A 15827-nucleotide genomic window follows, 5' to 3' on the forward strand; every position below is an offset into this window, starting at 1 on the left:
CAAAAATAAGAGATGTGTGGCTATGAGTAAGGCATTTCTTTGCTGGCTGATGTGATGCCTCAGCAAGCACTTTTCATTGCAACGTGATGACTCTTCATGAGACAACACTAGCGAATCTCCCAGTACCCACAAAGGCATTTTGCTGAGCCTTACTGGCTGGGGCAACAGTGGGTGGAGGTGGGAACGTGGCAAGGGTTCTGCAGGCTGATCCCCTGATGATCAAGAGTGGACAGGCTGTGATTTTACCAAGTTGGTCCTTTTAGTATCATCGAGGAGGAGAACTTTTCTCCTACATCTGCTCGTATGGGGACCTTGTTAATATTCTTCTTTCCTTACACAGATAGGTAACCCCAGTCCCTACCAAGTTTTCAACGCTGAAGGAGAGAGGGACACCTTGGTCTGGCCTCGTCAATAACGAACTGCCCCCGCTGCCCCACCGCACGCCCACTCCTCTGTAGGGGCCTATATCCCAGTGGTTTTAGCAGATCTGTTTGGGCAGCTTAGGAAGAACTGACTGTAGAAGCTTAGCAGTGGGAAAGTCATGGTTTTTCCTTGAAAGTTAGAGTGTTTATATGGCAAGCCACCCATTTCTCTTTGCTATCCAAGACCAGTGTATTTTTCTTGTCAAATGGGATATAAGCATAGTTTTTCCTTGGCTGAACATGCTAGAATTGAGGATCCTTCTTGTACGTGTGCTATGCTTAGTCGCTCAGTCGTGTCCAACTCTCTGTGACCCCATGCACTTTAGCCCACCAGGTTCCTCTGTCCATGGGAATTCTCCAGGCAAGAATACTGGAGTGGGTTGCCTTGCCCTCCTCCAGGGGATCTTCCCAACTCAGGGATTGAACTCAGGTCTCTCGCATTGCAGGCAGATTCTTTACCATCTGAGCCACCAGGGAAGCCCTTTTGTATTTACTGCCTCACTATTTTAAAGTCTCATAACAGAGACTTTACTATAGAAAAGATAAAGGCTTTACTATATCTACAGAACACCCTAGCAGGTTTCTCCTAAAGCTGAGGAATATGACTATGGCTAAGCAATTTTGCTTGTCATGTGGAATCTTAGTTCCCTGACCAGGTATTGAACCCGTGTCCCCTACACGATGACGATGACTAAATGTTTTACAGAAATCTTATTAAAAGCTTCACAGTTCCCCATCACCTTTCTGATAAGTCTATTGCTGTCAACTTTGAGCTAAGAGAATTCAACGGTATGCTGGTGAACTAATTACAGTTTATTATGATAAATATTCATTTGGCAGTGTGCGTCAAGCTTCATAAAAGAATTGCCTGAGATTCATGCGATGGTTTGTGCATTTTTGCTGAGTAACATACTTGAGAGAACAAATCCTGACAGTGCCCATTAGGATTTTTTAGGGTCATTTAAACCTTACCTGGTTGGTTTTAATCCCCTACTCAGCACAAGGGCCAAAACAACACAAACAGGGGATGGCTGGCATCAAGAGGTACCCAGCAAGCTGCTCCATTTAGCATCATCTAAATCCTCCTTTAATATGATTAACATCTGATATTCCTCTCTTTGTGAATCATATCCACTTCCAGCCAGGCCACCTCTCCTTTATCTGCAGTGTCTATTTTAAGACTGCTTCAGCGCAAAGAGTATGGGGCCCAGGGAGCAGTTTTGTCACTTCTCATGTGACTTCAGACAAGTATTGGACTATTCTGGGCCTTATTCCTCCTTTGGTAAAAAACTAGACTCCTTCCGGAAATGCACTGAACATGAGGCAGGAGCTGGCTTCTTCGCTGCCCCCTTCATTTACGCATATACGCACATACACAGCCTCGCCGCCACTTATGTTCACAGAAGAGTTTTTAATTCAGCCTCTCTTTAGTTTTTAACTTAGTAAGTTTGGGACACTGGTTAAGAAAAGCTTCAGATGAGATAATCCTTCTCTTCTGTACCTTGCTGCATGGAGGTCAGTGCTTAAGTGAAATGCTTTAAAAGGCACTGTCTTATCGCTGTCGCTTTCCCAGTCTGGGCGGTGGCGCTGAGCAGAGGTAAACCCAGCACCTCGAGCTGATATTTCAGCTGCTGTTGTCCTCACCGCTCGACTTCCCCATCTATGTTTCTCCCCTGAAGATCAAGTCAGATACATCTGTAGTCTGAAATGAGCAAGTGAAGAAGATGGTGAAGTAGAGAACCGCACACCTGGTTTCTCCTTACATTTTTAAACAGAGATGGGGCCTGGTAGAGAGACCGAAGTTATGTCTACCTGACGCCTGAAGAGCCAGTCAATTCAAAGGAATACATTAAACCAACTGAGTATTAGCTGGCCAAGTAGTAAAACATCTTTCTTGATTGCGGTTTTAAATTTCTCAATCAGTTAATCAGTGGCTTGTAGCAATGATGAAATAGCTAACATTTATTGACTGTTTATTCTGTTTACCGTGCGTGTGTGCATGCTAACTCACTTCAGTCGCGTCCAACTGTGTGTGACCCTGTGGACTGTAGCCCGCCAGACTCCTCTGTCCATGGGATTCTCCAGGCAAGAATACTGGAGTGGGTTGCCATGCCTTCCTCCAGGGGACCTTCCCAGCCCAGGGATCGAACCCTCGCCTCCTGGGTCTCCTTCATTGCACCGGATTATTTACTACTGAGCCTCCGGGGAAGCCCCCTGTTTATCATGGGCATTCTTCTAAGTGTTCTACCAATATTAACTAATTTAATGTGAGTACTAATAATGATATGGATATTAACACAAGGAAAACTTCAGCTTGCCTAAAGCTTTATACTGTTTTTAAAATAGCTCTAAGCAAGTGGGAATAGAGGAGCCAGGGAAAGAGAGCAAGGGTAAGGTTGATGCTTTCTGTCTCTCTCTACCACTTTCTCCTTCCTTCTTGCTCTCCTACGCTTGTCTTTTTTTCAGCTTCCTGCTCCATCTCTGCCTCTGTCATAAGCTTGCTGGTAGCGCCTCTGTCACCACGAAGCCCCACCCCCCCAGCCCCCGCCGCCGATGGCTCTCAAGGCTGGAGTGGCTGCTGACCCCTGGCCTATGGGAAAATTAAGCAGATGGGGAAGGTTTATCACTAGCGCAGAAGGAATGGCTTGCATCTCCCTCCTCTTCTAGACCCTTGCATTTCCTGGCCTGTGTGAGTCAGGACCTCCTAAGTGACAGGAGAGGCTGTTCTGCCTTTTGTATCAGTTTACACAATTGCCAAGATTCTTGGCACGGCCTTCAGACTTGGGGTGGTGAGAGCTTGAGAAGACCCAGAGGAGGTGGAAGAAGACACTAGGGGCGGGGAAGGGTGAACCACGCTTTCAGCTTGTGCTCAAGGGAAGACAGTTGGCTACGGGACAGGAGTCGGGCACCTCCCTCCCAGCGCGAGTCTGCGAAGGTGTGCGGAGAAGCATGTCCGTGACAGGCTGCTTTTCACTCCCGCTTCTCACGTTAAATGAGATTGGCAACAATAAATTTGTCTTTCCAGGTGTTATGGTATATATTTCCATGCTTCATTCTCACTTCACTTTGAAGAGCTTCCAAAATTGGTTTTTATGGGGAGGGAAAGGAGGTTTGGGATTCCTTCCCAGTTTTTAAATCACACCGATACTTCTGACTTTAGAAGCATAGGAGTGCAGTTTTATTACTTCTGTGTTTCTCTCACAACTCTGGCGGGGAATGGAGGCGGGTGTGCCCTGTCAGTTTCCAAGGCGCTTTTACACATTTCTGCAAAGAACTCAACGAAGGCAACCGATCCGTGTAAGTCACGGAGGTTAAACGCACTGCTGAAGGAGACCTAGAAGACATCCGCTCTGGATTGACTGTGGCAGGCTGGCCTCCGAGAAAGGCAGAACAACCCAGAGATGGGGGGTCTGGCATGGCCTGGGTGTAGGTTGGGGAGAGAATGTGGTGGGCACTTTCATCCGGGCGGAGCCTTCTGACTGTAGGGGTGCACACATCCGATTGGATTGCTTTTCTGTTTCCCTCACAACTGTGGCCGGAAAGAAGGCAAGGCTCACTGTCAGTTTCCAAGCCGCACTGAGCGGCCTTCTCCTTCTCCAGTCCTGGAAGCTAGTTCTTACCTGCCGTGATCAGCCAGGCGTCCCCGGGGGCTATCAGTGACTAGCCAATTAACTGCAGGCTGGGTGCAAACTCCAAGGAAGAGGGACTGACTACCCTTGCCCTCTATAAAGACCCAGGGCTTTGGATGGAAGGCTTAGGAGCAAATAGCAAAGAGACCTTGATTCATTGATTAGCAGGCTTGTAAATGTCATTTCCTAAGATATGCATAACTCACCTGGCGGATGCTCCATCCTGCAGCTTGTGGTTTGACTTTTTTTCCTAGGTGTCACATGACAAGCAGGAAGGTCCTTCTGTAGGCCTTCTCTGTGTCTTTTCTCCTTAGAGAGAAAATGGAAAGGCAGGACTCCTCACATGCTTCCCCCCCACCAAAACACCCCCCCAAACTCTTGACACTTAAACACACACACTGCATCTACTCCCTCCACCAGGCGCACCCCCATTCCCAGCCCACTCCCGCTTGCCACACAGTGCGTGTTTAAGAAGATTGAATATATTTGGAAGTCTTTCATTCGCCCTGTCATTTCTTTAAAGAAAAATGGGGACAGGTGGATTTAGGAAGCGCTTCCCTCTGCTCCAAATAGATACTTAAATATGAGTGATCATTTGGAAAACTGGCTCAGGAGGGAAACCCTTTCCATCCTCTTGCAGTCTTTTGGCCTCGAAGCTGAGGCACCATTTAAATGATCGCACAACGCACTCTTGGTGGGTGGCGAGGAGGGAAAAGAAACCTTTACCGTTTCTTTCCCTGCCAGTGCCCCCACTGACAAGCCAAATTGATCTTTTAAGAGACTAAATGAATGTTCTCTAAATATCTGTACGCACATGGCTGTCTGGGAACATACTCCTTGTACGGGATGATTGCCTGAAATTTGAAGGAGGGAGCAGCAAAGGACACCAGACTGGCTGGGGATGGGGGGCGGCGGGGTGACATGTGGACCCCAAGCTTCGTTTCTGCACCCCCATCCTTTCGGGATTCAAGGTGTTGATGGGTATAATGAAGCGGGCCCATCGGTTTATCATCTATTTGGTCATGTCGTTGCATTTTTAGCGCCCTGTGTCTTTTTTGTCATCGGGTTACATTCAAGCGCAGTAAGATCAACGTTCAAACCTCCTTACTCAACAGCTTTATTAGTTATAGCATTCCATGACCTTTCTCAACATTCTTAAAGAAAAAGATACAGTGTAATGTCGCTTTACTTTGCTTATTGTCCTTTGTTGGGGGGAACAAAGCGTTTTCTACAGTGGCTATAGCACATAATTATACGGCTTTCAATGGCAGTGTCTTGGCACATATCGAAGTTCAGAGGAGCCTTTAGAAAAAAAAAAAGATGTTTTGTGGCAGCCCAGGGAGGGTCTCATCTTTCCTTCAGAAAATAGTTCAAGGCTCTTCTGTCAAGCTTCCCTACTTAGAGCTTTTTCTCCTCCTGCTTCATAAAGTTTAAAGCGGATTCAGTGGAGTTCTATGATCTATTTCCTTTGAAAGATTGTTCCTCGGCACAGAGAGGCCCTTTGACTTCAAGAGTTCACAGATTCATGTCTTTAGGTATCATATGTCTGACCTTATCAGTTACTCCATTTAATGTCGGAGAAAAAGTCTCAACTCTTTGTGTTTGTCTGTTTTGCCTCTGTGAAATGATTTGGTGAAAAAGACCATCCTTTTTAACACACCACTGAGAGGCCGTTTCTGCTGCAACCCACCCTGTGGCTTTTCTCTCTTTTAAAAAAAAAAAAAAAAATGTCCTTGTGTTTTGTGTATGGATGAGTTCACAGTGAGAATAGAATTATACAAGGGCAGGCGCACACACAAAAAATCTTTTGCTTTCCTCCCCCACCTCCCCCCCCACCCTGCCCAGTGATCTATCGGCCCTCTTGGTAGCTGTACCCCAACAGGCAGAGCCATTTAGCAAACACAGAGGGGGCAGCCGTGGTGCTGGGACGGCAGTGGGCTTTTCCCTTGCTTCGACCTACCCCTAAGGCCTTCATAATTAATTGTCCTTCAGAGATGAGGAAAGTTCAGAGACGGTGTGGCGTGATGGCCATTGTCTGACATTCAGTTCTCCTTGCCTCGCCTCTTTCTCTGCGCCCCACAAAGGGTTATCAATAGGAGAAAGGGAGCTGGTTCTCCGCTGAGTGCCGCTGGTGGTGGTTGGAGCTTTCAGGGGGTTAGTATCACTGTGTTCCGCCCATCCTGGATTAAACGTCTGTAGGGGTTCTAACCACCTTTTGAAAAGCAGCCTGTTTGTTTCACTGAGGTTAAACAGACTCATTTAGCAAACCCCAAGCTTGTTCAGAAGTTGGTGATCCCTTTTCACGTGGCAGATAACATTTTCAATCAAATTTTCCTCACCCCACCCTAACCCTGCCCCCAGGATTTGACTGCACTGTAACTGTTTGGTTCTTTTTCAAGCCATAGGGCAGAAAATGGAATGACCACTCACTCACTTCTCTTAACTGCTTCGGTGTACATTTGCCAGAATAAGTGTTTGGGCAAACACACTTTTTGATGAAGCGTCGGACTCTGGTTCTTGAAAGTAGATTATCCCAGTTTTAAAATATTGTTTCACCTTCAGCGATTGCCTCAAGCCAATTATTTGGTAACATGACAGAAAACAAATAAAAGCTGCTCCCCATCTCCCCTCCCCCCACCGCCCCACCCCTGCCCTTTCAGCTGAGACACCAAATAAAGACGCACCGTGGAGACAGCTATTTGAAAAGTAAGGGGAAAAGAGAGCCAGGAGTGATTATTATACTACTGTTCCTGTGAAACAGAGGGAAGCCAAGAAAGCAAATAGAATCCTTCTTCCTAGGAGCAGTTGAACCAGCACGTTAGACAGGTTTAAGATCATGGGACAGGGGGGCCCGTGGGGACCTCGAGGCGGAAGGGACCCGTATTGAAAGAGCATCTCCGTGTCCCTCAGAGCTGTGTCTTCTGGAGAAAGGGATCTGCAGGATGCCCAGAAGCAATTCTGTCCCCACCGCTCTTTGAAGACGCTTTCACAACAGACCCTTTGCTATTTAGAGAGAACTCTGGATCGGGAAGTTGACACAACTAATACAGTCATACCAAAAACGGGGGCAGGTCATAAAAAATTTAAGTTATTCTCATGAATCTTTCAGTAGAAGCCATGAAAAGGGACAGTAGTGTGGTCTAGGCCCTTTGTGTTGCCAGCCCTTCTTCCGGCCTCTGGGCTATTGTTCTTTCAGCTCCTCAAACAGGCTTTCACTTTCAAACTGACAAAAGTCACTTAAAAGCCAGACAGCTGTACTGACTCACCCACCTTACGGAGCAGGAGCCAGGCCAGGTGACGAGGCCGGCGGAGCGACCTTGCTTAAAACCGGCGGGGCAGCCCCTCCTGCCTTCACGTCACTGTGGGGCTCTTTGAGGTGGACTCTTTATTGCTACTCTGTGGGCCTCGCTCCCAGGCTCCCCAAAATATGGCTTGCATTTTCTTTGCAGCAGGAACCCTTGACGACACCCCATGCTCAGGTTTATCCCTCAGGCTTGGTGGCTAGGGTCTTGGAAGTCGGAGCACAGAGCTTAGCAGAAATCAGAGGGTGTCTGACTCAAAAGTCTCTCCCTTCCGTTTCTTCCGTTTCTTTCTTTTTCCAAGCCTTTTCCAACCAGTCCAAATCTCTCCTAAGCTTTTCCGATTTCTGTGGCTTCATCAGGAGTAGCTAGGACTGGAGGGAAAAAAAAAAACTACAACAGCCACCGGTGGGTGATGGGTGGCGGGAACAAGCTTCACCTTAGGAAGTGAGACTCCGCTAGAGAGAGGTGGGCACGCGGTTGTGCCCGCATCCCGGGCCTCCGGGCGCAGCCGCAGTGGGCCCCGGCGGGTCCTCCCCGTGTGTGTATTACAGCCCCCCTCCCCATCACCTTGTGTACAGTCTGGTCTGTGACACTGATGGTGATTATGTCATTATTTTGCTCTGGGGGCCCTGGCACATCTGCAGAGCCCAAGCACATCTTCTTTGTTGCGTTGGCAATCGTCCTGCACCACAAATGCTTCATTAGCCCTGCTGGCGGCCTCCTTGCCAGACGCCGGTGCCCAAATCCAGGCTTCTTTTTGCTCCGTCCTTTTGTGTCGCTGATGATCGAGTATTCATCTTCCTGGTTCTTCCCCCCTTTTCCTCGACTTCTGAACTCCAGATGTCCCAGCATGCTTGCCCAGAGCCTTCAAAAGTGTACCACACAAAACACGGTGACTCTGCACCCTTGAACCCGACCCCACCCCTTCCCACCTTCCTGGTCTGCCCTTTCCCAGATGAATCCGTGTGACTCCGAAAAGCGCCCCCAGGGTGAGGGTTGACGTTTTCAAACTTGCGCTTTGAAAAGATACCCAGGGATTGCTCCCAGCTTATGGTGGTCCTTAGGGTTAGAATGAAGCATTATTAGATGTGGCTTCGAGATGGATACCTTTCTCCTCTAGCCCTCCGTCTGCCCACCCCTTCCCTCTCCTTGGCTCTTTTATTCGCTTCGATGCATTGCCACAGTTTACCAGTTTTTCAGTAAGCAGTCTAAAGTGTGAGTACAGAAAATATTCTTCATGCCTCGCCAAGCATGTTACAGTCATCAGGAAGGTTCCTTTTCTCTGAATGGAATCTTGATCTCCACTCTACCCACTCCCCAAATCCCCTCCCCCCTGCCTCTGTCCGCTGTCATACCCTCCCCAGCCCCCAACGACGACCTATTATTAGATATTGAAAGTGACGAACGCATGGCTGTTTTGGAAAGGAACTAAAACGTTTCTCTCAAGTTTTCCTCTATGTATTGGATGGAGCCACAGCTTTTGTTAAGGTGTGCTGATTTCTACATTAACTGCAGTAAATTTTAGAGCTTAATATCTTGGGCTGTGATGGGTACTACATAATCAGTATGTTTAATTTCCCCTAAATGTGAATTAATTGATCTGTGTTAGCGTATTATGAGGAGTTTCTCCAGTAGAGAGTTTAACCAATTTTATCCCTGCACCACTGCAACATAAGAGGTTTCCAGTGTCTCTATGTTTGAGTAAAATGTAGATTTTAATTTTAAGGTATACAGAAAGGAAAAATAAGTTCATAAGTTTATTCAGAATCCTAGGACAAAGACCCTGGTAAGGATCGAAGAAAACCCCCTTCGAGGAATGAGTTGCCGTTTTGTAGTAGGTTTTCGAGCTTTTCTAGTCGCTAAGCCCTGGTCTGAATATTAGGAACAAAGCTAGGTCACAAAGGGAGGAGAGAAGTGGGCAGATCATTAGGCCACCAGCCCTGGGCAAGGAGCATGTCAGGAGAGGTGGGTACCTGTCGTTGATTGCATCATTTTCAAAAGATTCAGGGTGTCCCCAGAACATTCTTAACCTCCCATTATTAGATCATTATGGTTTTATCACCCTTGGGTTTATTTAAACCTTTTATAAAATCTAACTTCATTCTCAGAGTACACCACTCCTCAAGATAATAATTCTCTAAATGTATTACCTGCTGTGAAAATTGTATCTTCTTTTTATGGCTGTTAAAGTGATTTCCCTGGAACTCCAAAGGGGTAGCCCTGGTTAGAATATCCTGGGATTTACGAACAGTACTGGGGCCATATTCTCCATTTCCTATCTGATTTTATAGACTTTGATCACTATTCCCTCTTAATCTTCATCTCTCCAGATTAAGGAGTGCTAATCCTTTTTAAAAGTCTAATCTCATACAATATGTGGGCTGCCCCCATCATTTCTATAATGCTCTTCTGTCAGGACCGTGTTTTCTGGAGGGGCAGTTACAATTCCAGGATGATAGGGAGAGTTGGAGGGGGCAGCCACATCCTGGCTTTATCCCTTACCTCCAATGGGACTTTTTTGATTGTCCCAAAAGTTCATCCTCAGAAGCTGGATTTCTTGAGTAGCATCTCGGTACCACTTTCTAGTTAAAATGACCCTGTGAGACCTTTTTATGAGACTCTTGGCAAGTATTCCAGCAAATCTGATTGTGTCTGCGGAACGTATCCAGCACATAAAAAATGTACAGATCCATCCTGCTGTGCTAATGTTTTCAGTGTTTTTATAGGTAAAGTACTAGAGTGTTTGACATCATGAAGACACAGCCTTAGCCTTGAGCATGAGTGTCTAAATATGACCACTAAGGCAAGAAAGCTTTGGTCTCTGTATTATTCTCAAGCAGGAAACAAAATGTTCCCTTTCAAGAAGTTGTACTTTTATTTATAAAAACATCACCTTGAGATCTTAAAAGGGAATTCCTTTGGGGAAGTCTTTTCAGTGTCTGTGAAAGTGAAAGTGTTAGCCGCTCAATCATGTCTCTTTGGGACCCCATGGACTGTACAGTCCACCAGCCTTCTCTGTCTATGGGATTTCCCAGGCAAGAATACTGGAGTGGGTTGCCATACCCTCCTCCAGGGGATCTTTCCAACCCAGGGATCGAACCTGGGTCTCCTGCATTGTAGGTGGGTCCTTTACCATCTGAGCCAGCAGGGAAGCCTTCAGTGTCAGAGGTCCAGACTCATTTATAATAGTGGAATTTAAGAGCCTAGAGTCTGGAACCAGTCCCTGGGATCAAACCCCAGCACTGACTCTTTTTAGCGGTGAAACCTTGGCAAGTGTCTCACCCTCTCTGCGCCTGCCTCAGTGTCCTCATCCATAAAACAGGGGAAATGATAGTGCCTACCTCACAGAGTTGGTGTGAGAATCAAATGAATGTCCACGAATATATTAGCAGAAAGTAAGCACTGTATAAGCATTTGCTTCCATTCATTAGTAAGCAAAAGAAAAATTACCTTGCCGCTGCTATCAGTAACCCTACTACTGCGTCATTTCCTGCTGACCCTAAACAGGAAAACAAACAAAACCAAAGAGCAAACAGAGACTTCTCAGAATTGGGACAGAGAGTCAGTGCAAAATTGGTTTTGAACAGAGAAAGCAGTTCCTTCTGCCCCAAGGTTGGCTGTAAAGGTGACAGCAGCCTGCAGGAGCTCTGGGCATCTGGAGTCATGGGTTCCAGATGAGAAGGGCAGTAATGAGATGCGAGGGAAAGGTGGAAGGGGCCCTGGGTTGGGGGGTCTGCCCCTGGCAGCACCTGCCTCATTGGGCTCCACTTTGTTCACCCAGAAAGTGATAAGATTAAAGACAGAGCTTTGTTCTAGCTCTGAAATTCTGCAGTTCTAGAATAGAAGACATTCTGTTTTCTCTGCACAAGTCCCGTGGATGATGCACAGCTTTAGGCAGAGACTGGAGCCCCTGGGAATACAGATGGCGTCCACGTGGAGCCACGTCCACCCTTGGGGCCCTGCTGCAGCTTCATTATCTCAGTAAAACTCTCCAGGGTGCCCAGTTCAGTGTTCTCCCAAGGTCCTCTTTGCAGATCTTTCAACACTGTCCTTGGAGACATGGCAACTCCCTTGCTGGGATTAGAGCGATGAATTTTTCAAATTCATAGACAATTTATTGTCATTATATGTGCTGCTCACTTTGTTGTGTTGGCTAGGGCAGCCAAACAGTGAGGACATTCATCCATGAAGCCCTCACGCCTGTGGGTTTTTTAGGAGATGATAGATATGGACCTGAACAAGCGAACAGAGAGCTGTATACCTGTCCCCACACACATTCCATCGAGGCCACAGTTCAACCCAAACAGCCAACCTGTGTAATATGTGTTAATTTTTGTAGCATATACAATGTCCCCTCTTTCAGGACAGAGTTAATTGTTTTAGATGTCGTAACTCCCTTCACTCTGAGGCTTGGTTGGTAGTTTTTGCAAAAGCAACATCACCCTTTCCTTTGAGCATGTCCCAGATGATCATAAATCGATCATAAAAGTCTTTTCCACTGGGATTCTGTATGTCTGAGTTTGTAGCTGTGAGTGAAGTGAAAGTTTCTCAGTCGTGTCCGACTCTTTGCAACCCCATGGACTAGTCCATGGAATTCTCCAGGCCAGAATTCTGGAGTGGGGAGCCTTTCCCTTCTCCAGGGGATCTTCCTAACCTAGGGATCAAACCCAGGTCTCTCACATTGCAGGCAGATTCTTTCCCAGCTGAGCCACAAGGGAAGCCCAAGTTTGTGGTTGGGAGTATCAGATCCTCACACTAGTCTTTTGGATTTGTTTTTTCCATCTTTCTCAAGGTAATTATACTCAGCCTCTGTTTTTTTTTAAAGCTTCCTTAACAGTCAAAAATAAAATCTGGTCCTAAAAATGACTTAAGTAAAGGGTAATATATCCACTGAGAACAGATGTGTGGGAGTTTGAGTAGGGGTGTAGGCAGAGGCATGATCAGAAGCAGAAGTAGGCAATGGTTTTAGGGCCACGGCATTTTCTTCAGTATAGACTATTTTCAAAGATTTATCTTTTTTTTCTTTGGCTGCACTACTTGGCTTGCTGGATCTTAGTTCCCTGGCCAGGGATTGAACCCACACCCTTGGCAGTGAAAACGCTGAGTCCTAACCACTGGACCACCAGGGAATTCCCAGAGATTTATCAACTTAAGTGACCTGAAGTTGTACAAAAGAATCTGTCTGTAGAGTCCTGAGCTTCCCTCAACAGCATCCTAAGTCTTCCCACCACAAACATTACCTTAAGACTCGTGAGGTTTTGGTAGTTTACCAGAGGACTTCCAAAAGTCTCCCAGTGGGTCTCCTTCTGAAATTGATTTTTCTGTCTTTCTGAGCTGTTTACCTTTCCTGATAAAGGAATGTCAAAGCCCTTCACAGACTCTTAGCTGGCTTAGTTTTGTGAATACAAAGGATAATCGTGGAGGAGAGGCCCATAGAATTCTCTAGAATACAAAGCAGAATTTTCCTGACTTTTGTGCCTTTCACCCCAGTCCTTGTCCCAAACAACCTAGATATTACTGGGGATGCATCAGCAGTTGTCAGCAGAGAGGCGGGGGCTCCCGGAACCTGGGCTCCGAAGCTCTGTTCGCTTGGCATCTGCATTGCCCGTGCCTTCTCTCCTGCCCACCCTGCACTGTGCTGTTCTTTGTCCTGCGTCAACCCCACTTCCTAGGCATTTCTCCGTGGGCTTCTCACTCTTATTACTCCACCCCCATGAATAAAGGGCACACAGACTGGTTTTCATGTTCGCCTGGGCACAGCTTAATTATGGAGGTAAATCTCTGCAGAAAACAATCACGTAATGCATTCTCCAACGAAACAGGAGTAACTGCGGATTATCTGTGCCCCAGCTTCCCTTCGTGTAATATTGAAGAGCTGATGCCATGTTGTTTTTGAATAATCTCCCATCCAAGAAGGGCACCAGGCTTAGCCCTATTCATTCCACCGCCTCACCCAGTAATGGCAGCAAAAAGTTAAACTTCAGGTGCTATCAGCCTGTCTAGAACTCCGACATGGTTGGCACAAAATTCACGGGGTGACTTGAAGTTAGTGAAGGCCGCAGACTGGCTATCTAATGCTTATTTTTCCATCAAAGTTGATTCATTACCTGCATCACGAAGGAGAGATGGAGTCCTCCGTTTAGTGCATTTGAATATTTGCTGGCAGGGAAGTGCCTACTGAAAAGCTCCCCGTCAAAGCCGGGCAAGAGGGCCCTCTGGTCCTTGGCATCTCTGTGTGTGGTCCATGAACTATTCCCGTAGACACACGCAGCCTTACCCACTTCTGAGGAGTGGTGTGACAATGCAGGTTGAATCTGGGTAAGTCGATCCTAGCTACCCTCGCAGGAACAACTAGTGTGTTGACCCAGTGAGGGACATGGGATTAGAGGAGAATCAAAGAGCTTTAGGCCTTCAGAAAAGTGGCTAGCTCTTAAGTTTGGCTGAGAGCAGGGGTTGGCACACTCTGGCTTGTAGGCCCGATCTGGCACTGAGTCTGTTTTTTTATGACCCTTGCTAAGAATGGTTTTTATATTCATAAAGGGTTGTGAAAAAGAAGGAGAATATGCAACAGAGACCAAACCTAGCCCACAAAGCCTCTGTATTTACTGTCTGACCCTTTACAGAAGAAGTTTGCCGACCCCTGTCTGAGGCTTTTTCTGTCTTTGGTAGAACATGAACTCTCAGATCCTTTCTTCATCTGAAGTTCCAGAACTATGATTGTTTAGTGCAATGGTCTTGGTCCAAATCTTATCCGAACAACCTACCAGATGAGTAATTCCAGCAGAGGGCTCGCCCTTGTTTTTAAGATGCAAGAGTATTTTCATAGTTTCTCAGGGATGGAGGGATGGGAGAAAATACTAGATTTTAGTTTTTGATGTTTTTTTCCCTCTGATTTTGTTTTTGTTTTATTTTGATTAATGCTTATTTAAACTTAGAGTCACTCTTTGAGAGATGTGTAGAGTTTGGGAGAGAAGAAAAATTAAACTCATTACAGAAAGTAACATGACAATTATTATATTTCTTAATACATACACCGCCGAGACCTCGAAGCATGAGCAAATACACTGGCCACTTTAGGCACCTTTGGTGAACCAGATTTCAGGCCTACAAAATAATTTTGACAGTCTCATAGAGTTTATTATAAAGGTCTGTGTCCTTCTGCTCCTAGCAAGCTAGTACTTCTTTTTCTGGGGCTGTGGGAGAGATGGTTTTATTTATCTTGATAGGCACAGTAGCCAGTGGACTGTTCACATAGCTTAAAGTTATATACAAATTATTAACAGGTAGCATGAAAGTGAAGACAGTCTTTTCTATTAATGTGAAAGTCACAATTACTCAAAATGCTCGATTCCAGCACATTTTATCAATTATCAGCATCTGAAAGGTGTAGGAATTTGCTTCTCTGAATATTCCGAATGCAGTTCTATTTTCCAGATATCCACTCTTTCCAGGCAAGAATACTGAAGGTTCTTCTCCCTTCTCCAGGGGATCTTCCCAATCCAGGGATCAAACCCGGGTCTCCCGCTCTGCAGGCGGATTCTTTACCATCTGAGCCACGGGGGAAGCCCCTTCAAAGGCAAAGGATCCCAATTCAGATGAGGAAACAAAGGAACCCCTCTGGGCAGCCTTGGCACTTCCCCTGGGCTGCCGAGGGAAGTCCGCGTGCCCACACCCTGCCTGACGTCCTTTCCCGGGCGTCCCACTGTCCAGACAAGGCAAAGCCTCAGCCTCCCACCTCTCAGCTTCCCTGACTGTTACGTCCTCTTTATTACATTCCCCCAATGGACTGTGTCAACCGTATCCTAGCCAGGCACCACTCTGTCAGCATTCATAAAGACTGGTCGGGCATCGCGGGTTGGCCGGCAGGTTCCCTTGGAAGTGTATTCCCACAAGCTCAGGGCAGGTCCCTGCCACAGAGGCAGATGAGAGACAGGCTTTCCTTTCGCCCCCTTTCCCGATCTTCCCTGCAGCTCCTGCAGGCTGGCCGGGAGGACCCTTGAGGCTGCGGTGTGGATCGGGCTGTCTCAGGGTCCTTCCCCAGCCCTCCCCCAGGGGTTGCCCCCCTACCCCCCCCCCACACGTGACCTTGACATTGGGTGGTCCTTACAGAAGAAACAGTTTCCAACAGCTCAAACCTCTGATTCCATACCCACTAGAGATTTTGGCTTTTGGATTTTGGCAAGAAGGTCTGTTTGCCTATCAGGTCAGCATGAATAAAGATTTCTTTCTTCCTTTCTTTTTTTCTTAAAGACAAGAATCAATGGACACTGTCCCCAGAGCTCTTTTTCTCAAGACGGTTTAACCCCTTCTCCCAAGTACTTGTATTTTCTATTCTGAATGCGCCTGCGATATTGTGTTTTTCTCTTTTCCTGTGAGACAACCAAAAAAATCTACCCCATGTAAAATTTGAGAGCCAGATCAATTCTGAACCATCTTATCATTTTTAAAGTCTGTTTATCCAGCTTTGTAGGAGA

General features: G+C 46.6%; 1 protein-coding gene across 10 annotated transcripts in view; it reads left to right on the forward strand.

Moving 5' to 3' along the window:
- PROX1 (prospero homeobox 1) overlaps nucleotides 1-15827 on the forward strand; it is a 60003-nt gene that overhangs the window by 29335 nt on the left and 14841 nt on the right. The window contains exon 5 of one of the 10 annotated variants that reach the window (XM_070473926.1): nucleotides 341-1300. The exons of the other annotated variants lie outside the window; for them this stretch is intronic. Coding sequence (XP_070330027.1) covers nucleotides 341-415 — 75 coding nt within the window. The 3' untranslated portion in view covers nucleotides 416-1300. Of the gene's footprint in view, nucleotides 1-340; nucleotides 1301-15827 lie in introns of those variants that run through there. 10 annotated transcript variants of the gene reach the window in all.

This window comes from Odocoileus virginianus, chromosome 11, assembly GCF_023699985.2.
Source record: "Odocoileus virginianus isolate 20LAN1187 ecotype Illinois chromosome 11, Ovbor_1.2, whole genome shotgun sequence".
In the NCBI taxonomy this organism is placed as follows: domain Eukaryota; kingdom Metazoa; phylum Chordata; class Mammalia; order Artiodactyla; family Cervidae; genus Odocoileus; species Odocoileus virginianus.